Genomic DNA, 21,439 nt, shown 5'->3' with positions numbered 1-21,439 from the left:
TCTTAAAAGGATTTCGGGTTAATTGTGCACCAAATGGCCAATATCTGTCAAAAAGTACTAAATTTTGGTGCATCCGTATCAGAAAGGCGGCCCCGCCCGACTTTTGACTTTCCCTTACCGCTTTTTTCATTCAAATATTACTAGACTGAATATACTCCTCTCGATTTCCTCCGGCTGCACCTAGGAAGGACATTTACATATCAGTCTTTCTTTAGTTGAACAAATTTTATTTTGTTGCGAATAATAGGCAGAGTGAAAATACCCACGCTCACATAAAGCTGTTGAGGTACAATTGGTTAGACAATTGTGGATTGGACTCTGGTTTCATTTTATTGTGTGCGGACGTTGTCTTTGTCGCTACGGTGACATTGGCGTTGTTATTGTTACTGCCTCCGCAGTTGTTGATGATGGCGATAGAGTTTATTTTTAATAAAATTGAAGTACATTTGTTGGGTTTTTATTTAAAAAGTGTATTCAACCTTTATTTTAAATTAAAGCAAATAAAGAGAGGGTGGCTCGACCAACAGTGTCGCATCCTTTTTCGTATTAACCCCAGATTCTAACATTTAAACAACAATTAAATCTAGAATTTATTTTATATAATTTTAACAATCGTATTTACCAGCTGAAGAAGAAGTATTAGAGCTGTAACACATTGTGGATTTATTTTGACTCCCCGGCCCATTGCCAATATCCATTTGGTGTGATATGTTATGTCGGTAAATATTGTTGGCCTGAAATAACGGCATGTACTGCTAAACGAAACTATACCCACCAATTTATTGTGACACATTAGTGGAGCTCCCGCATCACCACGACAAGTATCCACAAATGGATCGCTTGGATTGGCCGCACATAGTAAGTCTTTTGTAAAGTAATGTCCATACGTTTTCAAACATTGTGAATTCGGAATTATACTAAGATTGCCATAGGTAATTCGACCAGCATATGGGCCATCCTTTAAAATAAAGTTAGAGAGAGATAGAGAGAGAGTTCTTCGTTAAATGGATTAGATTGGAAAAATCTGAAAAGGGAGGGAATGTACAATGAAAAGCAGGAAGCGCTGACATATCTGCTTAACATCTGAGATGAATCAGTTAGAATGGGATAACATGTATATCCATAAATAGATGATGTGAGTTTTTCTTATTTAATACAAATTTCGCAATACTTTCAGAATGTATGAAACTGTTTTTGATTTCTGGGTCTCATTTAATGGATTTGTCCTCCTCACCTCAGTGCCCCATTGATGTTTCGGTTTTAACAATCTTTTCATTAGTTTACGGCGTAACAATGTAGAAAATGAAGGATAAATGAATAACAAAGGGAGGAACAAGATTTTGTTTTAATTTTAATATAATTTTACTCAAATAATATAATATATAATGTCTGCAGGACTTTTTGTATTGAAAATAGGCCATGTAGTTTGCCTACATTATATAATCCCCATATAATGGTACCTCGCCATATTCGGTATTTTGATGATTTTAGCGACATTATTCACCGAAATTCTTTCAAATTTGGTATTTGAAGTTCGTAACAGATACTACAGCCTAAGACAGAAAAGTGTCTGTTCAGGCCAACGTCTTCGTATTGCCCCCATGTAACGGTACCTCACGATATTCGATATTTTGATGATTTTAGCGACGTTATTCACCGAAATTGTTTCAAATTTGGCATTTCTATGTAGGTCCACGTTTTGATATAGCCCCCATATAACGGTACCTGCCGATATTCGATACTTTGATGATTTTAGCAACATTATTCACCGGAATTGTTTCAAATTGGTATTAGAAGATCGTAATGGAACTACAGCCTACGACAGAAAATTACATTGATGATGAAATAAGCTACATTATTCACCGATTTTTTTCAAAGTTTCGCATTTCAGTATTATATCTTATAATATTATTATATTATATGTATCTGTAATCGATCAATGGATATGTTCATATAAAATCTAAATTTCTGGGAGGTACCTCCGATTTTGATGCTATATCTCCGGTTCCAAGTGGAATTTGAAAAATTAAATAGCTTATGTTACTTTAAGGCCATGTTGTATATTTGGAAATTTTCAGGAAAATCTGTCCAGCGGGTTTTTTACATTCACATGTAAATTGTTAAAAAGTTTACTCTGAGATAAAATTGATCATTACGGTTGTAACAGCTCGGATTATTTTTACACTTCATTAAATTCCAAGTCGACTCAGTTATGTGCGTCTAGCAGCAACTTGGAATTTTACTCTAATAATAATGTATAATTTACGGGTCTAAAATTATTTTCTTGTTAAGTTACAAAAAGAATGACAAATGACCTCATGGTGCAGGGAATGAAAAATTATTCGTCGCATGAAAAACTAACGGTTTCCACAATTAAGCAAATTTTAATTTTTAGTAGAATAAAATCAGGAATAATATCGTTTTATTCTGGGGGGTTTTAGTCAAAAGTCGGGACCGACTATATGATACCCTACATCATTATGCTTGTTTAGTAGAGCTCGCGTAACAAAAGAATTAATTTAAAGTAGATCAGGTGGGATGATCTACGTTTGACTTTAGAGCAGTTATAGTTTGCTATAGAGTGAATGATATCACTTGGTGAAGGATTATATTAAAAAAAAAATATATATATAGGAGCCGAGTTGCACAACATTTAAACGTACGTCCCGAAATTCACTCGTTTAGGGCTGATATTAGCCGTTATTTACAAAATAAACCTGAAATCGGATAAAATATATATATGAGAGCTATAGCTACACCTGTACCGATTTACTTCAAATTTGATGTAAGTGCTTCTAGACTGAATTCGGTTAAAATTCAGGATTTTTGACAGATATTGGCCATTAACCCGAAATCGGTTAAAGATATATATATGGGACCTACTCGCACATACAAATCTGGATCAAATTTGGCAGAGGTATTTCTGAGCTCTATATGATATCTGGTACCAAAGATCATTGTTGTATAAGCTATAGCTATCTGAACCGTTTTACACCAAATTCGAAGTACTGGTTTATGGGATGAATTCAGTCGTAATATCCAAAATTAGTCCTTTTGGGCTGATATTCGTCATTTGTTGAACAATAAACCTGATATCAGATAAAGATATATATGAGAGATATGTCCTAATCTGAACCGATCTCGATAAAATTTGATGGAGGTATTTTAGCACAGTATCTGATGTCCGGTACCACACATCATTCTTCTGAAGTGCATATCACTCATGTGAGAGACTTTAAACCCCCAATCGGATAAAAAATATACAATATATCTGAACCGTTTTTCACTAAATTGAAGCACATGCTTTTGGACTTATATTAGACATTTGGTGACGATAAACCCGAAATCGGTAGAAGATATGCGGGGGTTATATCTAACTCTGATCAGATTATCACCAATTTCAATAGGGTTCGCCCTTGGGCCAAACAAATATTGTTTGCAAGATTTAATTTCAATCGGATAATAAATGCAACCTGAATTTTGTACACAAGAATACATGGACTGACATGCATAATACGATTTAGAAAGGATTCTATGAAGATTCTCAAAAGTAACTATGGGTCTATCTCGCTTCCTTCTCCATATTATAAACAAATGCACAAAGGCATAATACCCTTGCCACTATGTGTTGTAGCGTATTAAAAGGTCCGTAGTTAATGTAAGTAAGTATTTCAAAGGTTATTATTTTAAAGAAGAGCTGGACCCTATAAGTAAAAGTATAGATGTTCATACAATGAAGTAGAATCGTTTCTGGTATAATTTGCCTAATCCATGGGGTTTTCTATACCCCTCGTTCAGCTACAATAAGCTTTTGTACCTTACAATACTATGTGTTGGGCGTATTATAATTTTGATTGGGCCAAACATTATGTAACACCTCGAAATATTTGTCCTCAACATAGGAAAATATATTTGGATCTTCCTATCTCGCCGAGCTGAGTCGATCTAGCTAAGTATGTCCGGCCATCCATCAGTCAATGTTAATTTGTAATCACGCTACATGTCGGAATTGTGGTCTGATCGTCAGGTGGGGTTAGGGCCAGAATAGAACCCTATTGTTTTTAGAGATGATTACAAAATAATTAAGGGTTGAAATGGACCAAAAACAAAAACATTTCTTGATTTTGCTGTTGCTCTACAGGCCACAATTATGAACTAGTCGACGCGGAATTTGACATGGAGGTTGAATTTAGGGCTATGCAGAAGTCTACCAATTTGGACAAAATTTCGTGGGTAAAAAAAAAACTTTAATTGTATGGCAATCAAGTAAGCAAAGGCTATAGTCGTGCGGGGCCGACCATGTAATACCCTAGAATTCTTCCCTGTACTTAACTCTCTTCACTGGCGTGTCGATTGGCTACAATTGTGTGATCGGAAACACATTTCTGTTTTTGGTTAATATGAACCCCTGAATATTTTGCAATCATCTCCAAAAGCAAAAAGCCTCTCTGTATCTCCATACTTAGACTCATCTATATGATTTTCTTGTCTACGATATTTGGGTATATTCGTCAACGAAATCAGCATAAAAAGCCAGAATTTCGCATTTTGTTTTTTTCGGATATCGCCTGCAAGTAAAGTTCTAATTTTTTCATACAAAAGTAGTGGTCAATTTTATCCGCTGTCATAAACTCTAACTTCGTACGATATTTCGTGTCCTTTGGTTTCTATTTGTGACCTTTATAACGGCTTCAAAATCAGGAACATTTTTAGTTGTTGGTCCATTTCAACTAAATATATTGCGGACATCTTTGAAAACTATTGGCCTAGCACTTCTGAGCCTAACTCTACCCTTGTGAAAATTTTCGTGAGGATGGGACGATAATTGCAATCTGTATATAATAATCCCAACCTGTGAACAAATATTACAAAATTTACACTTGAATATTATAAGTCAAATTGAAAAAATCGCATGCGATAAAAAATATGAAAAAAATAAAAAAAATGTCACAAAATATTACAAAATCTATATTAACATCATTATTGGTATCTTTTTATGCGATTTTTTTAGTTTTTATACTTTTATGCCAAGAGGGCAGAGTTATATTCTGACAATATCCCCACCTTCATTCTAAATTTCATGAAGATCGGACCATAATTGCCACCTGTAGAGTGATTACAAATTAACATGGACAGACGGACGGACGGACATACATACATAGCTAGATCGACTCAGCTCGGCGAGATAGGATCATCCATATATACTTTCCTATGTGGGAAACCAATATTTCGAGGTGTTACATAATTTTTGGCCCAATTAAACTTATAATACCCCCAACACATTGTGTGGTAGGGTATAAAAATACGAACATTTTTATTAAACTGCGAATATTTTTAATCTCACAAATACATTAAAAAGTCACTTCTGAACATTACTCGCACAGTGATGCTGGTAGCCAAGATGTTATATCCCACATATAGGTGCAATATATATGTATAAGAAATCGATTTTAGTTATTCTGATTATAAGTCAAAAACCGTTGGACTAATTTTCACGATTCTCATCAATTCGGCATAGTCTCTTTGTCAAAAAACGATAAAATCTATGAAAATCGCGTAAAAATATGACAATGAAAGTGAATATTTTTTGTTAATTTTTTTTTCAATTTTTTGTCACATTTTTTATCGCATGCGATTTTCTCATCTTTCACCTCCAATTTTGAATTCTAAATTTTCTAAATTTTTACACTCTGCAACACTACGTTTTGAGGGTATTATATATAGGTCGCAATTATAATCCGATCATCACGAAATTTTGTATAGGGGTGGGATTAGAGTCGAAATTAAAGCCTATTATTTTTGAAGATGTACATTTGGGGGTTCAAATAGACAACTGATAACCAATTGACACAGAAATTTGCATGAGAAGCGATTTAAGACAGCGAAGAACTCTAGCATTTTGGATTACCGTTGGATTACATTTAGCTGTAAAATGGACCACAACTTTTATGTGAAATTGTTTTGAATACCTCAGTGCCTCAATATTGGGTAAATGCCCCCAGTCAAAAAGCTAAGAATAACATCTTCCAAATGGATTTGGACATAAAGGGGTATCACATATTCGTCCACGCACGGCTATGGTCTTTGCTTACATGTTTCATTTTACAATAAATATATTACCACATAGAGTTGACCCCATCCAAGGGTTTGACATTCAGTTCCCACGCGCGGTCGATATTTGGCCAATGATATGATTTTTATTTTCGTATTTGATCTCGGTATTGAATCAGAGAGAATCAACAAGGCGATATCATAACCTTTGCGACGTTGAAATTTTGGATGTGGTATAACCTTCGAGACCATAAATTCCATTGTGGTTTGGTCCTTTTTCAAACGATTTGGTGAGCCAGCCACAACGCGGAGCCGACGTGGACGGGTAACAATGCGGTGACCACTGAAAATATGAAATGCAGTTAAATTGTTTCTCACGATCCCTCCTGCAGTACTTACTCCACAACACAATGGGCAGCTGTAATAATAATGCTCGATGTGATGATGGCGCCAGCGCAAAAGTGATTATCACCAAAATAGGCAGTTGGTTCGCGAGTTCTAATCGACACCACATGACGATCTAGATCAACATTTATGGGACGATAGCCACTGCTAATGTAGGGATGTATTTCAGGTGGCAGCAAGGGACCAACATTATTACGAAATCCATTCTTTCCTTCGCCAATGGATCTGAAGTGGCTAATATTGACATCTGAACTCTCCATAAAATAAACCAAGCTGAATATTAGCAGAATAATAAACCAATTCCCGAAATATCCCATCAAAAGATATATTTATTAAAAATTTTATTTTATTTTCTCCAAAAAATCAATACCGACAATAACATGTAAATCAAAATGTCATTTGCCATTGTCAAATTATTTGATTTACTCAATTGCTGTTCAATCCATTGCCGATGATACCAAACATCCGTGTAAAGGCTGGCTGCATGAAAACTCCCACAACCAATAGTCCATGAAATAATACCGGTAAGAGTGTTGTTGCATATCAAAGGACCACCGCTGTCACCACGACAAGGATCCTGTTTAAAGGGTTTATTTTCACCAGCACACAACATGCCTTCTTTAAATCTGTCCGGCAACTTTTGACGGCATTCCTCGGGGCTAAATAAATGTACGCCCAGATGTGTGGCCAAATCGGATAAAGGACCGTTCTAACAATTCGGAAATAAGATGGAAGGAAGACGAAAGCAAGGGAATAAATATTTAAAGGACAATTGGTAAAATGAAGAAAAATTGAAAAAAAAAATCAAATTGGATACCTTCAGAAGGACTGTCTACACATTTAGGGGTTCATGTAATGCCCTGAGTAAGTTTTTCTTTGTAGAAGATATTCAGACTGTTTTCTTTTTTAAAGGGACCTTTAAAAGATGTTTCGTATATAAGAGAACTTCAAAAGTCATCAATTTTCAAAAGAAGGACTTCTGTACATAGGAGACTCTAAGAAGGCTCTCTAGGCAAATAACACCTTCAAAAATATTTTATCTATAGCAGATTTTGAGAGAATACGTTTAGAACGTCTTCTATCTTTAGAAAACTCTTAGAAGTGCTTCTATCAATGGAAGGTCCTTTATAAAGTCTTCTATATACAGAGGAATTATTAAAGGTCTATACAAAGTCTCATATAAGTAGGGAACATGGATGATTTCATAAGACCTTCTATTTACAGAAGACTTCCAGAAGGTCATTCGCCTGTTGGACATCTTAGAAAGGCCAAGCAAACCTGTATAATATCTTTTACCTCTAAACCTTCGAGAGGTCTGCTTTTAACATATATTCTTCAGAATTATTTGATTGATTGATTTGAAGGTAACATGTTACTAAAAAAGTCTTAAAGAAAAGGAGATTTTTTGAAGAACTATTATCCATAGGAGACCTCCATAATGCTTCAACCTATAAGAAATCTTTAAAATTTACATAACCTATATAAATCCTTTAGGTCTTTTATATATAGGAGGCCAAGAGGAGATATTTTATCCATCGTGTTATATTTTAAAGGGAACTACAGAAAATTTAATACCTACATGAGACCTATAGGTCTTCCTAAGGTCTTATTTTTACCGAAAGTCTTCAGAAAGCATTTTATATTTTGGATACCTTGGGGAGGTCTTATATATAGGATGTTTTAAGATGTTCTCCGTATATAGGAGACCTTAAGATGGTATTTTGGTTGAAGAGAAACTATCAAACGTTCCATTTTTTGATGAACTTTATAAGATGTTCTATCTATAGAACCCCTTTGAAAGATCTTCAGGTCTTCCAAAGGTCTAATTTTTACCGAAGATTTTCAGAAAGTATTTTATATTTTGGATACCTTGATGACGTCTTATATATAGGAAGTTTTAAGTTGGTCTCCGTATATAGGAAACCTTAAGATGGTATACTGTTTAAAGAGAGACTGTCAAACGTTCCATTTTTTGATTAACTTTACAAGATGTTCTATCTATAGAACCCCTTTGAAAGATCTTTAGGTCTTCCTAAGGTCTTATTTTTAACGAAGGTCTTCGGAAAGTATTTTATATTTTTTGATACCTTGAGGAGGTTTCAAATATAGGAGGTTTTAAGATGGTCTCCGTATATAGGAGACCTTAAGATGGTATTCTGGTTGAAGAGAGACTATCAAACGTTCCATTTTTTGATGCACTTTACCAGATGTTCTATTTATAGAACCTCTTTGAAAGATCTTCAGGTCTTCCTAAGGTCTTTTTTTAACGAAGGTCTTCAGAAAGTATTTTATATTTTGGATACCTTAAGGAAGTCTTATATATAGGAGGTTTTAAGATGGTCTCCGTATATAGGAGACCTTAAGATAGTATTCTAGTTGAAGAGAGACTGTCAAACGTTCCATCTTCTGTTGAACTTTACAAGATGTTCTAACTATAGAACCCCTTTGAAAGATCTTCAAACAAAAGAGGGTCTTCTATCTGTAAAGGACTTCCAGAAAATCTTCTCTATATAGGTATATTATATTGTTCTCGTTTTAGGAGACCTTCATAAGAAATGCTGTCTACGTAAGACCTTCAGATAGCCTTTTATTCCGAAAAGGTATTTTATCTATAGGAAATTTTCAGAATATCTAATGTAGGAAAAATTCAATAGGAGACTAGACAAGCTTCCAGTTTTAGACTACCTTTAAAAGCACTTCCATCTGTAGGCGACCTTCGTAAGGCCTTATATCAAAAGGAAATTTTAAAAAGGTCTTCTATTCAAAGGTGACTTTCAGAAATTCTTCTCTATACAGGAGACCAAAGGAGACTTCCAAAATTGTTTCTTTGTATAAGATTTTCTAGGCATTTTTTACGGAACTTTCTTCTATATAGCAGACTTTTACAAATATAAGGCAGTTTTCTATCAAAAGAAGGTCTTCATATAGGAGACTTTCCATGCATAGAAGACTTAAAAAATACCTCAATGCATTGGAGGTCTTTTGAAGATTTTCTTTCTTAAGAAGAACTTCCTAATGGTCTTGTATTTAGAGTAGGTCTTTTATCTTGAGATGGTCATATGCCTACATGAGTTCTTCAGAAGGTCTTTTATGAATAGAAGGCCTTCAAGTCTTATATCTATAGAAAACCTTCGAAAGTTCTTCCATGACTAGAAGACCTCCTGAAGGTCTTCTATGAATAAAAGACCTTAAAACCTTTTATCCACAGAACCCCTTTGGAAGTCCTATATATGTATGATATATTTAATGAATACGAGACCTGCTATCTACAGAACACCTTTGGAATGTATTTTGTATATCGTGGACCTTCAGAAGGTCCTTCTCTTGGAAGGTCTTCAATCTATATGTTATCTACGAACGAGATTCTATTTATTATCTTCTTCTACTTCTTCTGACCATCTTGAGATATTCTGAAGGTATCCTACCCATTAGAAACTTGTTTCCATAGGAAGCTTTCAACAGGTTTTCTATCTAGAGGGAGGTATTTTTATAGGAAACCTTCCAAAGGTATTGTATGTTTTGAATCAACCGGAAATGTTTAGAATGCCTTCCATCAATAGAAGTTACATTCTTCCATCAAAAAGGTGTTTTTAACAGTAAAACGGGCTTTAAGTTCGCCCGGGCCTAACTTTGAGGGCCTATAGGCTTAAAGTAAAATGAAATTATGAAAAGAGAAGAATATGTTAACTCAGAATGTCAATCAAAAATACCGAAAATCGGGAGATAACGTTATATGGGACCTATACCAATTAGTGGAACTGTCGCGAATATTTTTTTTAGCTAGGAGAGAAAAGGCCTTTCAAGATCAACAAATGCCAGGTTTCAAGTGATTTTGTTGGAAGTTGTGGCAGAAATCTCAAAAATCGGGACGTACCATTATATAAAAGCTTACCACTTAGGCTTTAATGAAATTTTTTTTTTTTTTTTTGGAAGTAGAAAACTGACCTACCGAGAACTCCAGTTGTCAAGTTTCAGCTAATTTGGTTGGAAATTGTGGCAGAAACTTTCCAAATACCGAAAATCGGGAGGTACATTTATATGGAAGCTTTACAAATTAGTTGACCTATAGCAAATATTTGGAAGGGAGAGAACAGAGCTACAAAGAACGCCAAATGTAAAGTTTTATTTATTTGGAAATTATGACAGAAACCTTCAAAATACCGAAAATCTGGAGGTTCGGTTGAATGAGGACTATACCTAAACGTGGACCGATATAGGCAATTTTCAATACCAATCAACCTGCATATAATATAAACCTTTGTGCTAGATTAAATAATATAAACTCTATCGGTATTTCAACAGACAGACGGAAGTCGTTAATTCCCCTTACAACTCCATTCTGATCGGCAATATATATATTTTAGGGATCTCCAACGAATATTTATAGATTTTGCTAACGGAATGACAAAATTAATATACCTTCCATTGTGTGGCGGTAAGTATAAAAAGAAACCCTTTAGAAGGACTTTCGTAAAAGTTTAAAAAGCCCATTTTTAATAGCGGACCTTTAGTAGGATTTGTCAGAAGTTTTAATGATCTTGTATGCCTTTAAGACCTTTTATAATTCCGTTTTCCTATTTCATCTATAGAAGACACTCTAAGCCCTCCAGTTCCTTGAAGTTCTTTTGAAGATGACTTCTATAGGTATTCTGTACTCTTACGATGTCTGGAATGTCTCATTCTCTAGAGGTCCTTAAGGATTTCTTTTACACAAGTAAGTCTTTTATAAAGTTTAGTACGCATAAGAAACCTGTATTCAATCTACAAAAGTCTCTCATATGTATGGTATAACTTAGAATTCTACAACCCATTTTTAACTCAAATAAATTTAATAAAATGCATTCTTACCCTACACAATCGACCCCATCCCAGTATGGTGCAATGGGCACCAAATTGCGGTGGTCCCTCCGGTAATCGAATTGACTTGATGGCCGTACTATTCTCAGGAATTACACCTTTCAATCGAATAATTGCAATATCATTTTGATTCTTGCGAACAAAATTTAAATTGGCCGCCAGTGAACGTACAGGATATTGAATTGTGGTGTTGGAAGGCTCTACACGATTTGGGGTCCCAGCGACTAAGAGAAGTCTCCTCGGTTTTGTTATAACACGACGTTTGCTAGAAATGTCAACAATAAAATATTTATTTGTTTGTATTTCTACTCTCTTGTCTTACTCCATGACACAATGAGCCGTGGTCAGCACCAAATCCTTGCCGAATATTGTACCCGCACAGAAATGATTATCACCAAAGTATTTTTGTGGATTTCTTGAACGTATCGATACCATATAGGGAACAAATTTCTCCATTGGTATTGGATGACGTAAACCACCGGCGATCAAGAATAAGAATTCAATTTCTAGATCCTCTACTTCCAATTGAAATACGGAATTCAGGTAAATACTATTAAGGGCGGAAAAATTACCGTGCGATAGCTTCAGCATCAGTAGAGTTATTAGAAAATGTATTATTAACTTTTGCATTTTTATATTTGGGGAATTGTCACAAGTTGACACTTAACTCCTGAGTACTGCTTTTACTGGAAATTAAATAAAACAAGTTAAAAAGAATAAGGCGATTTTGTCGTCAGATATATATCCTCAGCTTATGACTGATAACAAAATATATTTCACATTGAATATTCATTGGGTTGGTTCCGAAGGAGTGGGCCAATATTTTCTATTTCGCTATAAGTCTTCTATAATTATTGTGACAAGTTCACACCTAGGAATACAGGCTGAGATGAAAAAACTGCAACCAACTTCAGAGTGCTGTCATTTCTAAGCCACTCGTCCGACAGCTGTTAAAATTATTCCAGTGGCAGCCCATTATATTGTTTACAAGCGTACAAAAGCATTTTGGTGAGAATTTCTCAGATAAAAAGTTATTCGTGATGGAATTCAAGCGTAATAGTGGGATTTCCTCACATTTGACTGGAAAACCACAATTGGCTATCGTTAGAGCACTCCAGCATTTCAATGTGAATAAATTTTTTGTGTCCCGTACCATCACTCGTTACCGTAATAGTGTAGCCCGACATCAAGGAAGTGAACGAAAATAAAACAGCAACATCAGCAGAAATGGTTCGAAAAGTAAAGAAGCGACTTGATCGAAACCCGTGTCGCAGTGACCGAAAATGGCTCGTGAGCTAAATATATCGCAAGATTCCATTCGGCAAATATTGAAAAATGAGCTCGTGGTAAAGCCATTGAAATTCCAAAAAGTGCAAGAACTTACACCGCAACAGAAAGAAAATAGACTCAAAAGAGCTAAAGAGTGGTTCGCTTGGCCGAAAGTAGTGAATTGCCGAATTAGGTTTTCTCCGATGAGAAAAGCATTTGTTGTCCAGCAGTTTGTAAATAAACAAAATGATCGTGTTCATTTGCCAAAGAGGTCAGCTAAGATGTGCACCTTCGGTTGGCCACCAGCGCCGGCCAAGGCGATGGTGTGGGCCGCCATAACAGCCGATGGTTGCTCTCCGCTCGTAATAATCGGTCGTGACATCAGAATTATTGAAGAATATTATTGCGAAAATATTCTGGAGCTTGTATTAAAGCCTTGGAAGCCTGGAGGGTGTATTAAAGCCTTGGCTGCAGACCTTGGACATTTCAACAGGACTCAGCACCATCGCACCATCGCCCCACCCCAAGAATGGTTATAAAAATGAGGTTCCTCGCTTAATTTCCAGCTCACAATGGCCACCAAAATCTCCGGATACCAATCCGTTGGACTATTGTGTCTGGAGTATTTTTGAAAGCAAGGTTGGCAGTAAACAAGCAAAAACATTAAGTTCGGCCGGGCCAAACTGTTTATACCCTCCACCTTAGGGTAAAGGAAACATTAGAGCCCATTATGACCCACATATACCAATTTTTAGACAAATTCATGGGAAATATGCCAAAAATCATCGAAATATCGGGAAATACGGCTATATGGGACTATACAAAAACGTCGGATACAGTGTTTCGCCAAAAGAGCTACAACCCATTAAGACCAACAAATACCAATTTCTAGACAAATCCGCGAAGAAATGTGGCAAAAACCATTACAATGCCGAATATCGGGAGGTACCGTTATATGGGGGCTATACTAAATCGTGGACCCATACATGCGATGATTCGCCACCGGAGCTGGAACCCATTATGACCAACAAATACCAATTTTTAAACTAATCCGTGAAAAAATGTGGCAAAAATAATCAAAATAGGGAATATCGGGAGGTACCGTTATATGGGGACAATACCAAATTGTGGACCCATACATGCAATGTCTCTCTACACGAACTGGGACCCGTTATGACCTACAAATACCAATTTTCAGACAAATCCGTGAAAAAATGTGGCATAAATAATCAAAATACCGAATATCGGGAGGTACCTTTATATGGGGGGCTATACCAAAACGTGGACCGATATATCTCATTTTCAATACCAACCATCCTAGACATAATACAAATTGCTCTGCTAAATGTTGGCGCTCTACGTCAAATAATGTGGGCTGTATCTTGATTTCAACAGACAGACAGACGGACATCTTTAAATCGACTTAGAATTTTATGCTGATTATGAAAATATATACTTTATGAGGTCTACGATGAATATATAAGAATGCTACAAGCGGAATGACAAAGTTAATATACCCTCCTTTCCAAGGTGGAGGGTATAAAAATACCAAAGTGTGGATCGCTTCGCCGGAAATGGGCCAAAATACCGCAAAGCAACATTCAGGCAGCGTGTGACGGTTTTATTGCCCGTATTTCCTGCCAAAGGTGACCAATTCGAACAAATCTAAACTGATTCTAAAATTTGAAGCTATTTCCGACATTTTTGCTTTTGTTCAATAAAATTGGAAAAAAATGTAATAATTATGGCGTTTGACTTTGTTGCAGTTTTTTATCTCACCCTGTATAGTTACATCGGTCATCGGTATCATTCAATTTTTTCGACTGATTAACGGCGTCAGAATCCCCATCATCTAATGGTGGAGGGAAACCCGAAATTTTTCATCCTATAACGTTTGATATTTAAATTCAGTTATATCCAGCCTACACCTCTTTCCATCAAAAGCCATCAACGTCTGCATTTGTCTGTCGATGTAACCGCAACTCTACTGTAATCCCTTCCTTTTGGGATTATATATACATAGATATTAGGTATATGTCACCCAGAAAAAAATACCTACCTTCACCCACTCCAAATACTTCCCCCAAAATCCCTCCACTTAGACCTCTAAACATATTACACTAGACCACAATGCAATAAACGCGTTACTTCCAGGCAAAATGTTCGCTGCCACGTTGACAGAGGAAAGGTCACATCCGAAGCACTTTTGGCATTTAAGTCATGTAACAACTGCCACGGTTGTCAACTAAAAGCAATATTTGTGAATATCATTGGAACAAAAATACACAACACCAACAGCCATAAAGCTGAAGCCATAGCCAAAGCCTACGCATCCGCATCCACAAAAATTCTCACAAATCCAAACAGACGGTGGCAGTTAAAAATAGCCCTTGTGGTAAGGACTTCACATGAAAAATGGACAGCAAACAAATAACGCAGCAAATAAACTTCAGCCAGAAACATCAACCGCACAGTCACACTCAACGTTAACGCACACAAACGCATGCAACACACATCCAGAAACAGAAAAACACATAACGACGCCAATTTGAATTCTCACACATCCGATGTGGCAACTACTACTAATACTAGTGTCCATGGCATGGGGAGCGAACAGGCAGCCAAAGATACAATGGCATGACACCGCCCGCAGCACAATAAGGAAGTAAAGAAAAGCACACACACACAGACAAACAAACAAACTGAAGGATATTTATGTGAATGCTGAAATGATTCGCGGGCAACGATTTCAAAAATCCAATATTTTAGTATTTGGGGTTTGGTTAAATCAACGCTCGCTCACCCACACCCCAACACAAATTGAAGACATTGAATTGTGTGGCGATATTCGCTGTTTTCAAGCAAATGAATTGGGACAATTTATTATTGGGGATTTAAAAATGAATGTGGATAACATTTTAAGCAAGGCAAATATTTCATTCCAATCGAAGCAAGGAGGACGATGAAGATGTCAAGAAACAATGTTGACATAAGGAAAATGCAAGATATTTACAAGTTATGTGTATGTGTGTGGGCAGTGGAGGAAGTGATATATAACTTTTGATAGGTGCGATTTGGAAATTAATTCCTCCAAATGTTAGGAGGTTAATAGCATTGAGCAGGGGCTGAAGCCGTTGGTAGTTGACAGTCGAAATTGAGGTAAATATCTTAATAATATTAAAGTTTCTATGGTATTTACTATTATCTTAAATATATAAAAATTAGTTGCATTGTGTTGGTAATTAACGTTGTGTGTAATGCGTCAAGCGATTTTGCTTCTGCAACTTCATATGAAAGGTGAAGTCAATACCAAGGTTCATATGTGTGATTTATGTATATTGACCCATGAGTTATAGACATTTTAGATCATTCAGTTTGAAACATGTATTTTGAACATATTTCAGTGAGCCGATTATTCAACGCACAGGAGGGCGCATGAAGTTAGAATTTTGAATTAAGTATATGAGTTAATGTGGGGGTAGAAGTGGCATAAAGCTGATTTTTTGAAAAGGTACAAAAAATTGAACCAAATTCAAAGATGCTTCGACATAAAAGTTTACTAAAAGTATTAAAATTTAAAAAAAAAAAATAGATTTTGAAAAAATTAACCAAAGGCTATAGTAGTGCGGGCCCGACCTTGTGATACCCTACAACACTACAATATGTTAGAAGCCCCCTTATGTCGATAAAATTAAAAAGAAAACAAGTAAAAAAACATTAAGTTCGGCCGGGCCGAACTTTTAATTCCCTCCACTCTAGGGTAATGGAAACACTAGAACCAATTATGACCCACAAATACCAATTTTTAGACATATTCGTGGGAAAATTTGGCAAAAATCATCAAAATACCGAATATCGGGAGGTACCGATATATATGGCTATACAAAAGCGTGGACCTATACATACAAAGTTTTTCCACCGGAGCTGGAACCCATTATGACTAACAAATACCAATTTTTAAACAAATTCATGAAAAAATGTGACAAAAATCATCAAAATACCGAATATCGGGAGGTACCTTTGTATGGGGGCTATACCAAAGCGGGGACCTATACATACAATGTTTCGCCGCACGAACGTGGACCCATTATGACCGACAAATAGCAATTATCAGACAAATCCGTAAAAAAATCATCAAAATACCGAATGTAGAGGGTATAACAAGTAAGCAAAGGCTATAGTCGTGCGATATGTGATACCCCTTATATCCAATTCCATTTTGGAAGATTTCGCTTTTGAAATGCTGTCATAGAGCATTGTCATTACCCTTAGCTCTTTGACCAGGGCATTTGCCCAATATTTACGCATTCCGTCGTGTTGTTATTTGTTGTGGACCATTTTGTAGTTACGTACAACGCAGTGGTCATCCAATATGCTACACTTCTTCGCTCTTCTCAGGCAAAATTCCGTGTCGATTGGTTCCGATTATGTAATCAGAATTATTTTTCTGTTTTTGAACCCCTAAATATTTTGCGATCAGTACCAACTGTAAAAGGCCCCACTGTATTTCCAAATTTAGGCTATATTCGTGAGAGATTCCGTGTTCTTTGGCTTCCATTTGTAACCTTTATAACGGCTGCTACATCAGAAACATTTTTAGTTGATGCGGACATCTTTTAAAACTATAGCCTAGTCCTTCTGAGCCTAACCCTACCCTTATGGAAATTTTTATGGAATCTGTATATAATAACCTCAAACTGTGTTGTGAGGTTTAAAAAATATTACAAAATGTACACTTCAAAATAATAATCAAATCGAAAAAATTGCATGCGATAAAAATATGAAAAAACAAGTAAGCAAAGGCTATAGTCGTGCGGGGCCGACCATGTAATACCCTACAACACTACAATATGTTAGAATCCCCCCTATGTCCAAATTCATTTTGGAAGATTTCGCTTTTGAAATAATGTCATAAAGCACTGACCAGATTAGACTTAGTTCTTTAGCCAGGGACATTTGATCAATATTTACGCACTTCATCGTGCTGTTAGTTGATGTGGTTCATTTTACAGCTACGTATACCAATTGTTATCCAAAATACTAGAATTCTTCCTTTTTTGTTTTTGTTTCATTTGAACCCCTAAATATTTTGCGATCAACTCCAAATGCAAGAGGCCCCTCTGTATCACCAAATTTAGACTCATCTATATGATTTGCTTGTCTAAGATATTTGGCTAAATTCGTCAACAAAATCAGCATAAAAAAGCCAGATGTTCGCCTTTTGTGAATTTCGGATATCGCCTGTGGTCCATTCTACCCGGTGTCCTAAACTCTATCTTCATGCGAGATTTTCTTTATAACGGCTGCAAAATCAGGAACATTTTTAGTTGTTGGTCCATTTCAACCCCTAAATATATTGCGGACATCTTTGAAAACAATAGGCCTGGCCATTCTGAGCCTAACCCTACCCTTTTTCGTAAGGATAATTGCAATCTGTATATAATAACCCCAACCTGTGTTGTAAAATGAAAAAATATTACAAAATGAACAATTCATTATTATAAGTCAAATTGAAAAAATCGCATGCGATAAAAAATATGAAAAAATAAAAAAATGTCACAAAATACAACAAAATCTATATTAACATCATTATAGGCATTTTTTATGCGATTTTTTCAGATTTTATACTTTTATGGTAAGAGGGCATTCTGAATTGACGAAATTTGCCGAAATCGGTCCACCCATTCTTGAGATATAAGCATTGTAGTTAACATCCCCTTTCTTTGTATATATACATTGTATATATTTCGCTATATATATCCGATATATTTACTAGCGGTATCTACGAAACGCTCAGGATTGACCTGTTCGTCTATTTGTGATTTTTCCAGGATTAAAAATATTCGCGGTTTAATGGAAAATGTGACTTTTATTTAACACAAATGTTGTGGCCTATTTCACTCGCTAAATATTACCCGATGACCACCAAAATTGGAAGGCTTCTGCCCAGCCCTAAGCTCTAGCCCTATGCTATCTTCCGTGTCGATTGGTCTATAGTTGCGACCTGTAGAGCAACTTCAAAATCAGGAATTTTTTCAGTTTTTGGTCCATTTCAACCCCTAAATATTATGCGATCATCTCCAAAAGAAATAGGGTTCTATTCTGACCCTAGCCTCACCTCCAATCTAAATTTCGTGAAGATCGGACCATAACTGCGACCTGTAGAGTGATTACAAATTAACATGGACAGACGGACAGACGGACAGACGGACGGACGGACATACATAGCTAGATCGACTCAGCTCGGGGAGCTAGGAAGATCCATATATACTTTCCTATGTGGGAAACCAATATTTCGTGGTGTTACATAATTTTTGGCCCAATCAAACTTATAATACCCCAACAAATAGTGTTGTAGGGTATAAATATATATATATAAAAAATATTACAAAATCTAATTAAATTTATGATGAATTAACAAAATTTGTCAAAATTGTTTCAGTCAGTCTAGAGATAAAGCATTGCAGCTAAAATCCCCTTTCCCAGTATATATAAAAATGTGTATATTTCGTTATATATTTCCGATATATACGACCCGTTGATCATCCCAATTTGAAGGCTTCTGCCCAGCCCTAAGCTCTAGCCCGTTGACCATCTCAATTTGAAGCCTTCTGCTCAGCCCTAAGCTCTAGCCCCATGCTATCTTCCGCTTCGATTGGTCTATAATTGCGACTTTTAGAAAAACTGCAAAATCAGGAAATTTTTCACTTTTTGGTAAATATATTGTGGACATCTTTGAAAAAACAACAGGCCTATTCCGTCCGAGCCTAACCCAACCCTTGTGAAAATTTTCGTGAGGATCGGACTAAATATTATGCGATTATCTCCAACAGGCTTTTACTCTGGCTCTAGCCCCAACTCCATTTTAAATTTCGTGATGATCGGGCCATAATTGCGACCTGTAGAGTGATTACAAATTAACATGGACAGACAGGACCAATATTTCGAGGTGGTAATTTATACTTCCGATACATATAGGGTGAGATGAAAAAACTGCAGCAAAGTCAAACGCCATTATTTCTACATTGTTTTTTAATTTTATTAATCGAAAGCAAAAAATGTCGGAAATATCATCAAATTTTAGAATAAGTTTAGATTTGTTCGAATCGGTCATCTTTGGCGCAAATTATGAAACCGTCACACGCTGCCCGAACGTTGCTCTGTGGTATTTTGGCCCATTCCCGCTGAAGCGCTTGCTTAATGTGATCGACACTTTGGTATTTTTTAGTGCCAACCTTGCTTTCCAAAATACTCCAGACACATTAGTCCAACGGATTGATATCCGGAGATTTTTGTGGCCATTTTGAGCTGGAAATAAAGCAAGAACCCTCATTTTGTAACCATTTTTGGGTGGCGCCTGTTGAGTGCAATGGTGCTGAGTCCTGTTGGAATGTCCAAGGTCTGCGGCCAAAATGTTTGCACGCCCAAGGCTTTAATACACCCTCCAGACTATTTCTCAGATAATATTCGGCATTTATTCTGATGCCACGGAGATTAATACGAGCGGAAATCGACCATCGGCTGTTATGGCGGCCCACACCGTCACCATAGCCGGCGCTTGAGTTCTGGTGGCCAACCGAAGGTGCACATTTTCAGTTGAACTCTTTGGCAAGTTAACACGATCATTTTGTTTGTTTAGAAACTGCTGGACAACGAATGTTTTCTCATCGGAGAAAACAAAAATTTGGCAGTTCACCACTTTCGGCCAAGCGAAGTAACTCTTTAGCTCTTTTGAGTCTATTTACTTTCTCTTGCGGTGTAAATTCTGGTACTTTTTGGAGTTTCAATGGCTCATTTTTCAATATTTGCCTAATGGAATGTTGCGATATGTTCAGCTCACGAGCCATTTTTTGGCCACTGCGAAGATTTATTCACATTTAAATACTGGAGTGCTCTAACGATAGCCACTTGTGAATTTCCAGGCAAATATAAAGAAATCACACTATCACCCTTCAATTTCATCACAAATAACTTTTTTTCGGGAAAATTCTAACCAAAATGCTTTTATACGCTTGGAAACAATATAATGAACTCTCGCTGGAAAATTTTAACAACTGACGGACGAGTAGCTTAGAAATGACAGCAGTCTGAAGTTTGCTGCAGTTTTTTTCATCTCACCTAGTATATATAAGAATGAATACCTGAATACGTTATTTTTATTTCTTATACAAATATAAACTTATCCTTTTGGTAGTAATCTATTATTTGCCTTCAATACAAACTGTTCTAACTGCCGTTTACACTGCTCTAATATTATTTTCACACTTATTTAGATTTACGACTCTGACTACTGCCGAGTAACAAATAACAACTATTCCATTTCAACAGCAGTAATAGTAATAAATGTTTAAATATCTCAAGCATTGCTTTCTCGACATCTCCCATTGTCACTTTTCTTGTTGTTGCAGTCGTTGTTGTTGTTGTTGCTGTTTTGTGGCCATAGCTATTCTTGACATATGTCTTTATTTGTTATTTATAAATTTATTGTCCTTCCATGAATGGCATTTTGCAATTGTTTATTCCGGGTGTGGTGGTAGTTGTAGCAGCATTCCTGCCATACACACACACACACACAAGAAGCAATTCTTCTCTGTCCATCGCCAAGCATGGCCACCAAGCGTTAGAAGCTAGCTGACTACGAAAAGTGTAATCTGTGTTCGAATAAGTATTTTAAATAAATAACAAAGCAATTTTTCTTTCAAATTAAACCGCAATTCAAAATTTATTGTTGTACAAAAAAAAACCTGAAAAAAAAACAGAAAACCAAAAGAAACCCCTTACAAGACCCAAGACCACACAAAACTGCATGGATTGTGCAAAACAAACGACATGAAGAGGGAATCCATAGCATCCAAAG

General features: G+C 36.2%; 2 protein-coding genes across 2 annotated transcripts; both read right to left on the bottom strand.

Annotated features, from left to right (window-relative positions):
* Positions 1-441: 441 nt before the first annotated feature.
* Positions 442-6,798, bottom strand: LOC101889920 (trypsin-like). Its single transcript, XM_059123956.1, has 4 exons — positions 6,451-6,798; positions 6,121-6,394; positions 623-958; positions 442-559 (listed from the first exon to the last, which is right to left on the bottom strand). Exons 1-4 carry the CDS (start codon positions 6,771-6,773, stop codon positions 482-484), a joined length of 1,011 nt encoding a protein of 336 aa, XP_058979939.1. The 5' UTR covers positions 6,774-6,798; the 3' UTR covers positions 442-481.
* LOC109612257 (trypsin II-P29-like) lies at positions 6,785-11,973 on the bottom strand. The gene is made up of 3 exons (XM_020036164.2): positions 11,636-11,973; positions 11,305-11,578; positions 6,785-7,165 (listed from the first exon to the last, which is right to left on the bottom strand). The coding sequence occupies exons 1-3, from the start codon at positions 11,941-11,943 to the stop codon at positions 6,803-6,805; spliced, it is 945 nt and encodes a 314-aa protein (XP_019891723.2). The 5' UTR covers positions 11,944-11,973; the 3' UTR covers positions 6,785-6,802.
* Between the last annotated feature and the right edge of the window lie 9,466 nt (positions 11,974-21,439).

This window comes from Musca domestica, unplaced genomic scaffold (genome assembly GCF_030504385.1).
Source record: "Musca domestica strain aabys unplaced genomic scaffold, Musca_domestica.polishedcontigs.V.1.1 26, whole genome shotgun sequence".
Classification (NCBI taxonomy): Eukaryota; Metazoa; Arthropoda; class Insecta; order Diptera; family Muscidae; genus Musca; species Musca domestica.
This window is presented reverse-complemented; position numbering and strand designations above follow the sequence as displayed.

Coding starts and splice junctions, on each gene's coding strand:
- LOC109612257 (XM_020036164.2), bottom strand. CDS start 11,943: ATGCAAAAGTTAATAATACATTTTCTAATAACTCTACTGATGCTGAAG. Junction 11,579..11,635: donor ACGGCTCATTGTGTCATGGA/GTAAGACAAGAG, acceptor TGACATTTCTAG/CAAACGTCGTGTTATAACAA. Junction 7,166..11,304: donor GATGGGGTCGATTGTGTAGG/GTAAGAATGCAT, acceptor CCGAATTGTTAG/AACGGTCCTTTATCCGATTT.
- LOC101889920 (XM_059123956.1), bottom strand. CDS start 6,773: ATGGGATATTTCGGGAATTGGTTTATTATTCTGCTAATATTCAGCTTG. Junction 6,395..6,450: donor GCTGCCCATTGTGTTGTGGA/GTAAGTACTGCA, acceptor TCATATTTTCAG/TGGTCACCGCATTGTTACCC. Junction 959..6,120: donor GATGGGGTCAACTCTATGTG/GTAATATATTTA, acceptor TTTATTTTAAAG/GATGGCCCATATGCTGGTCG.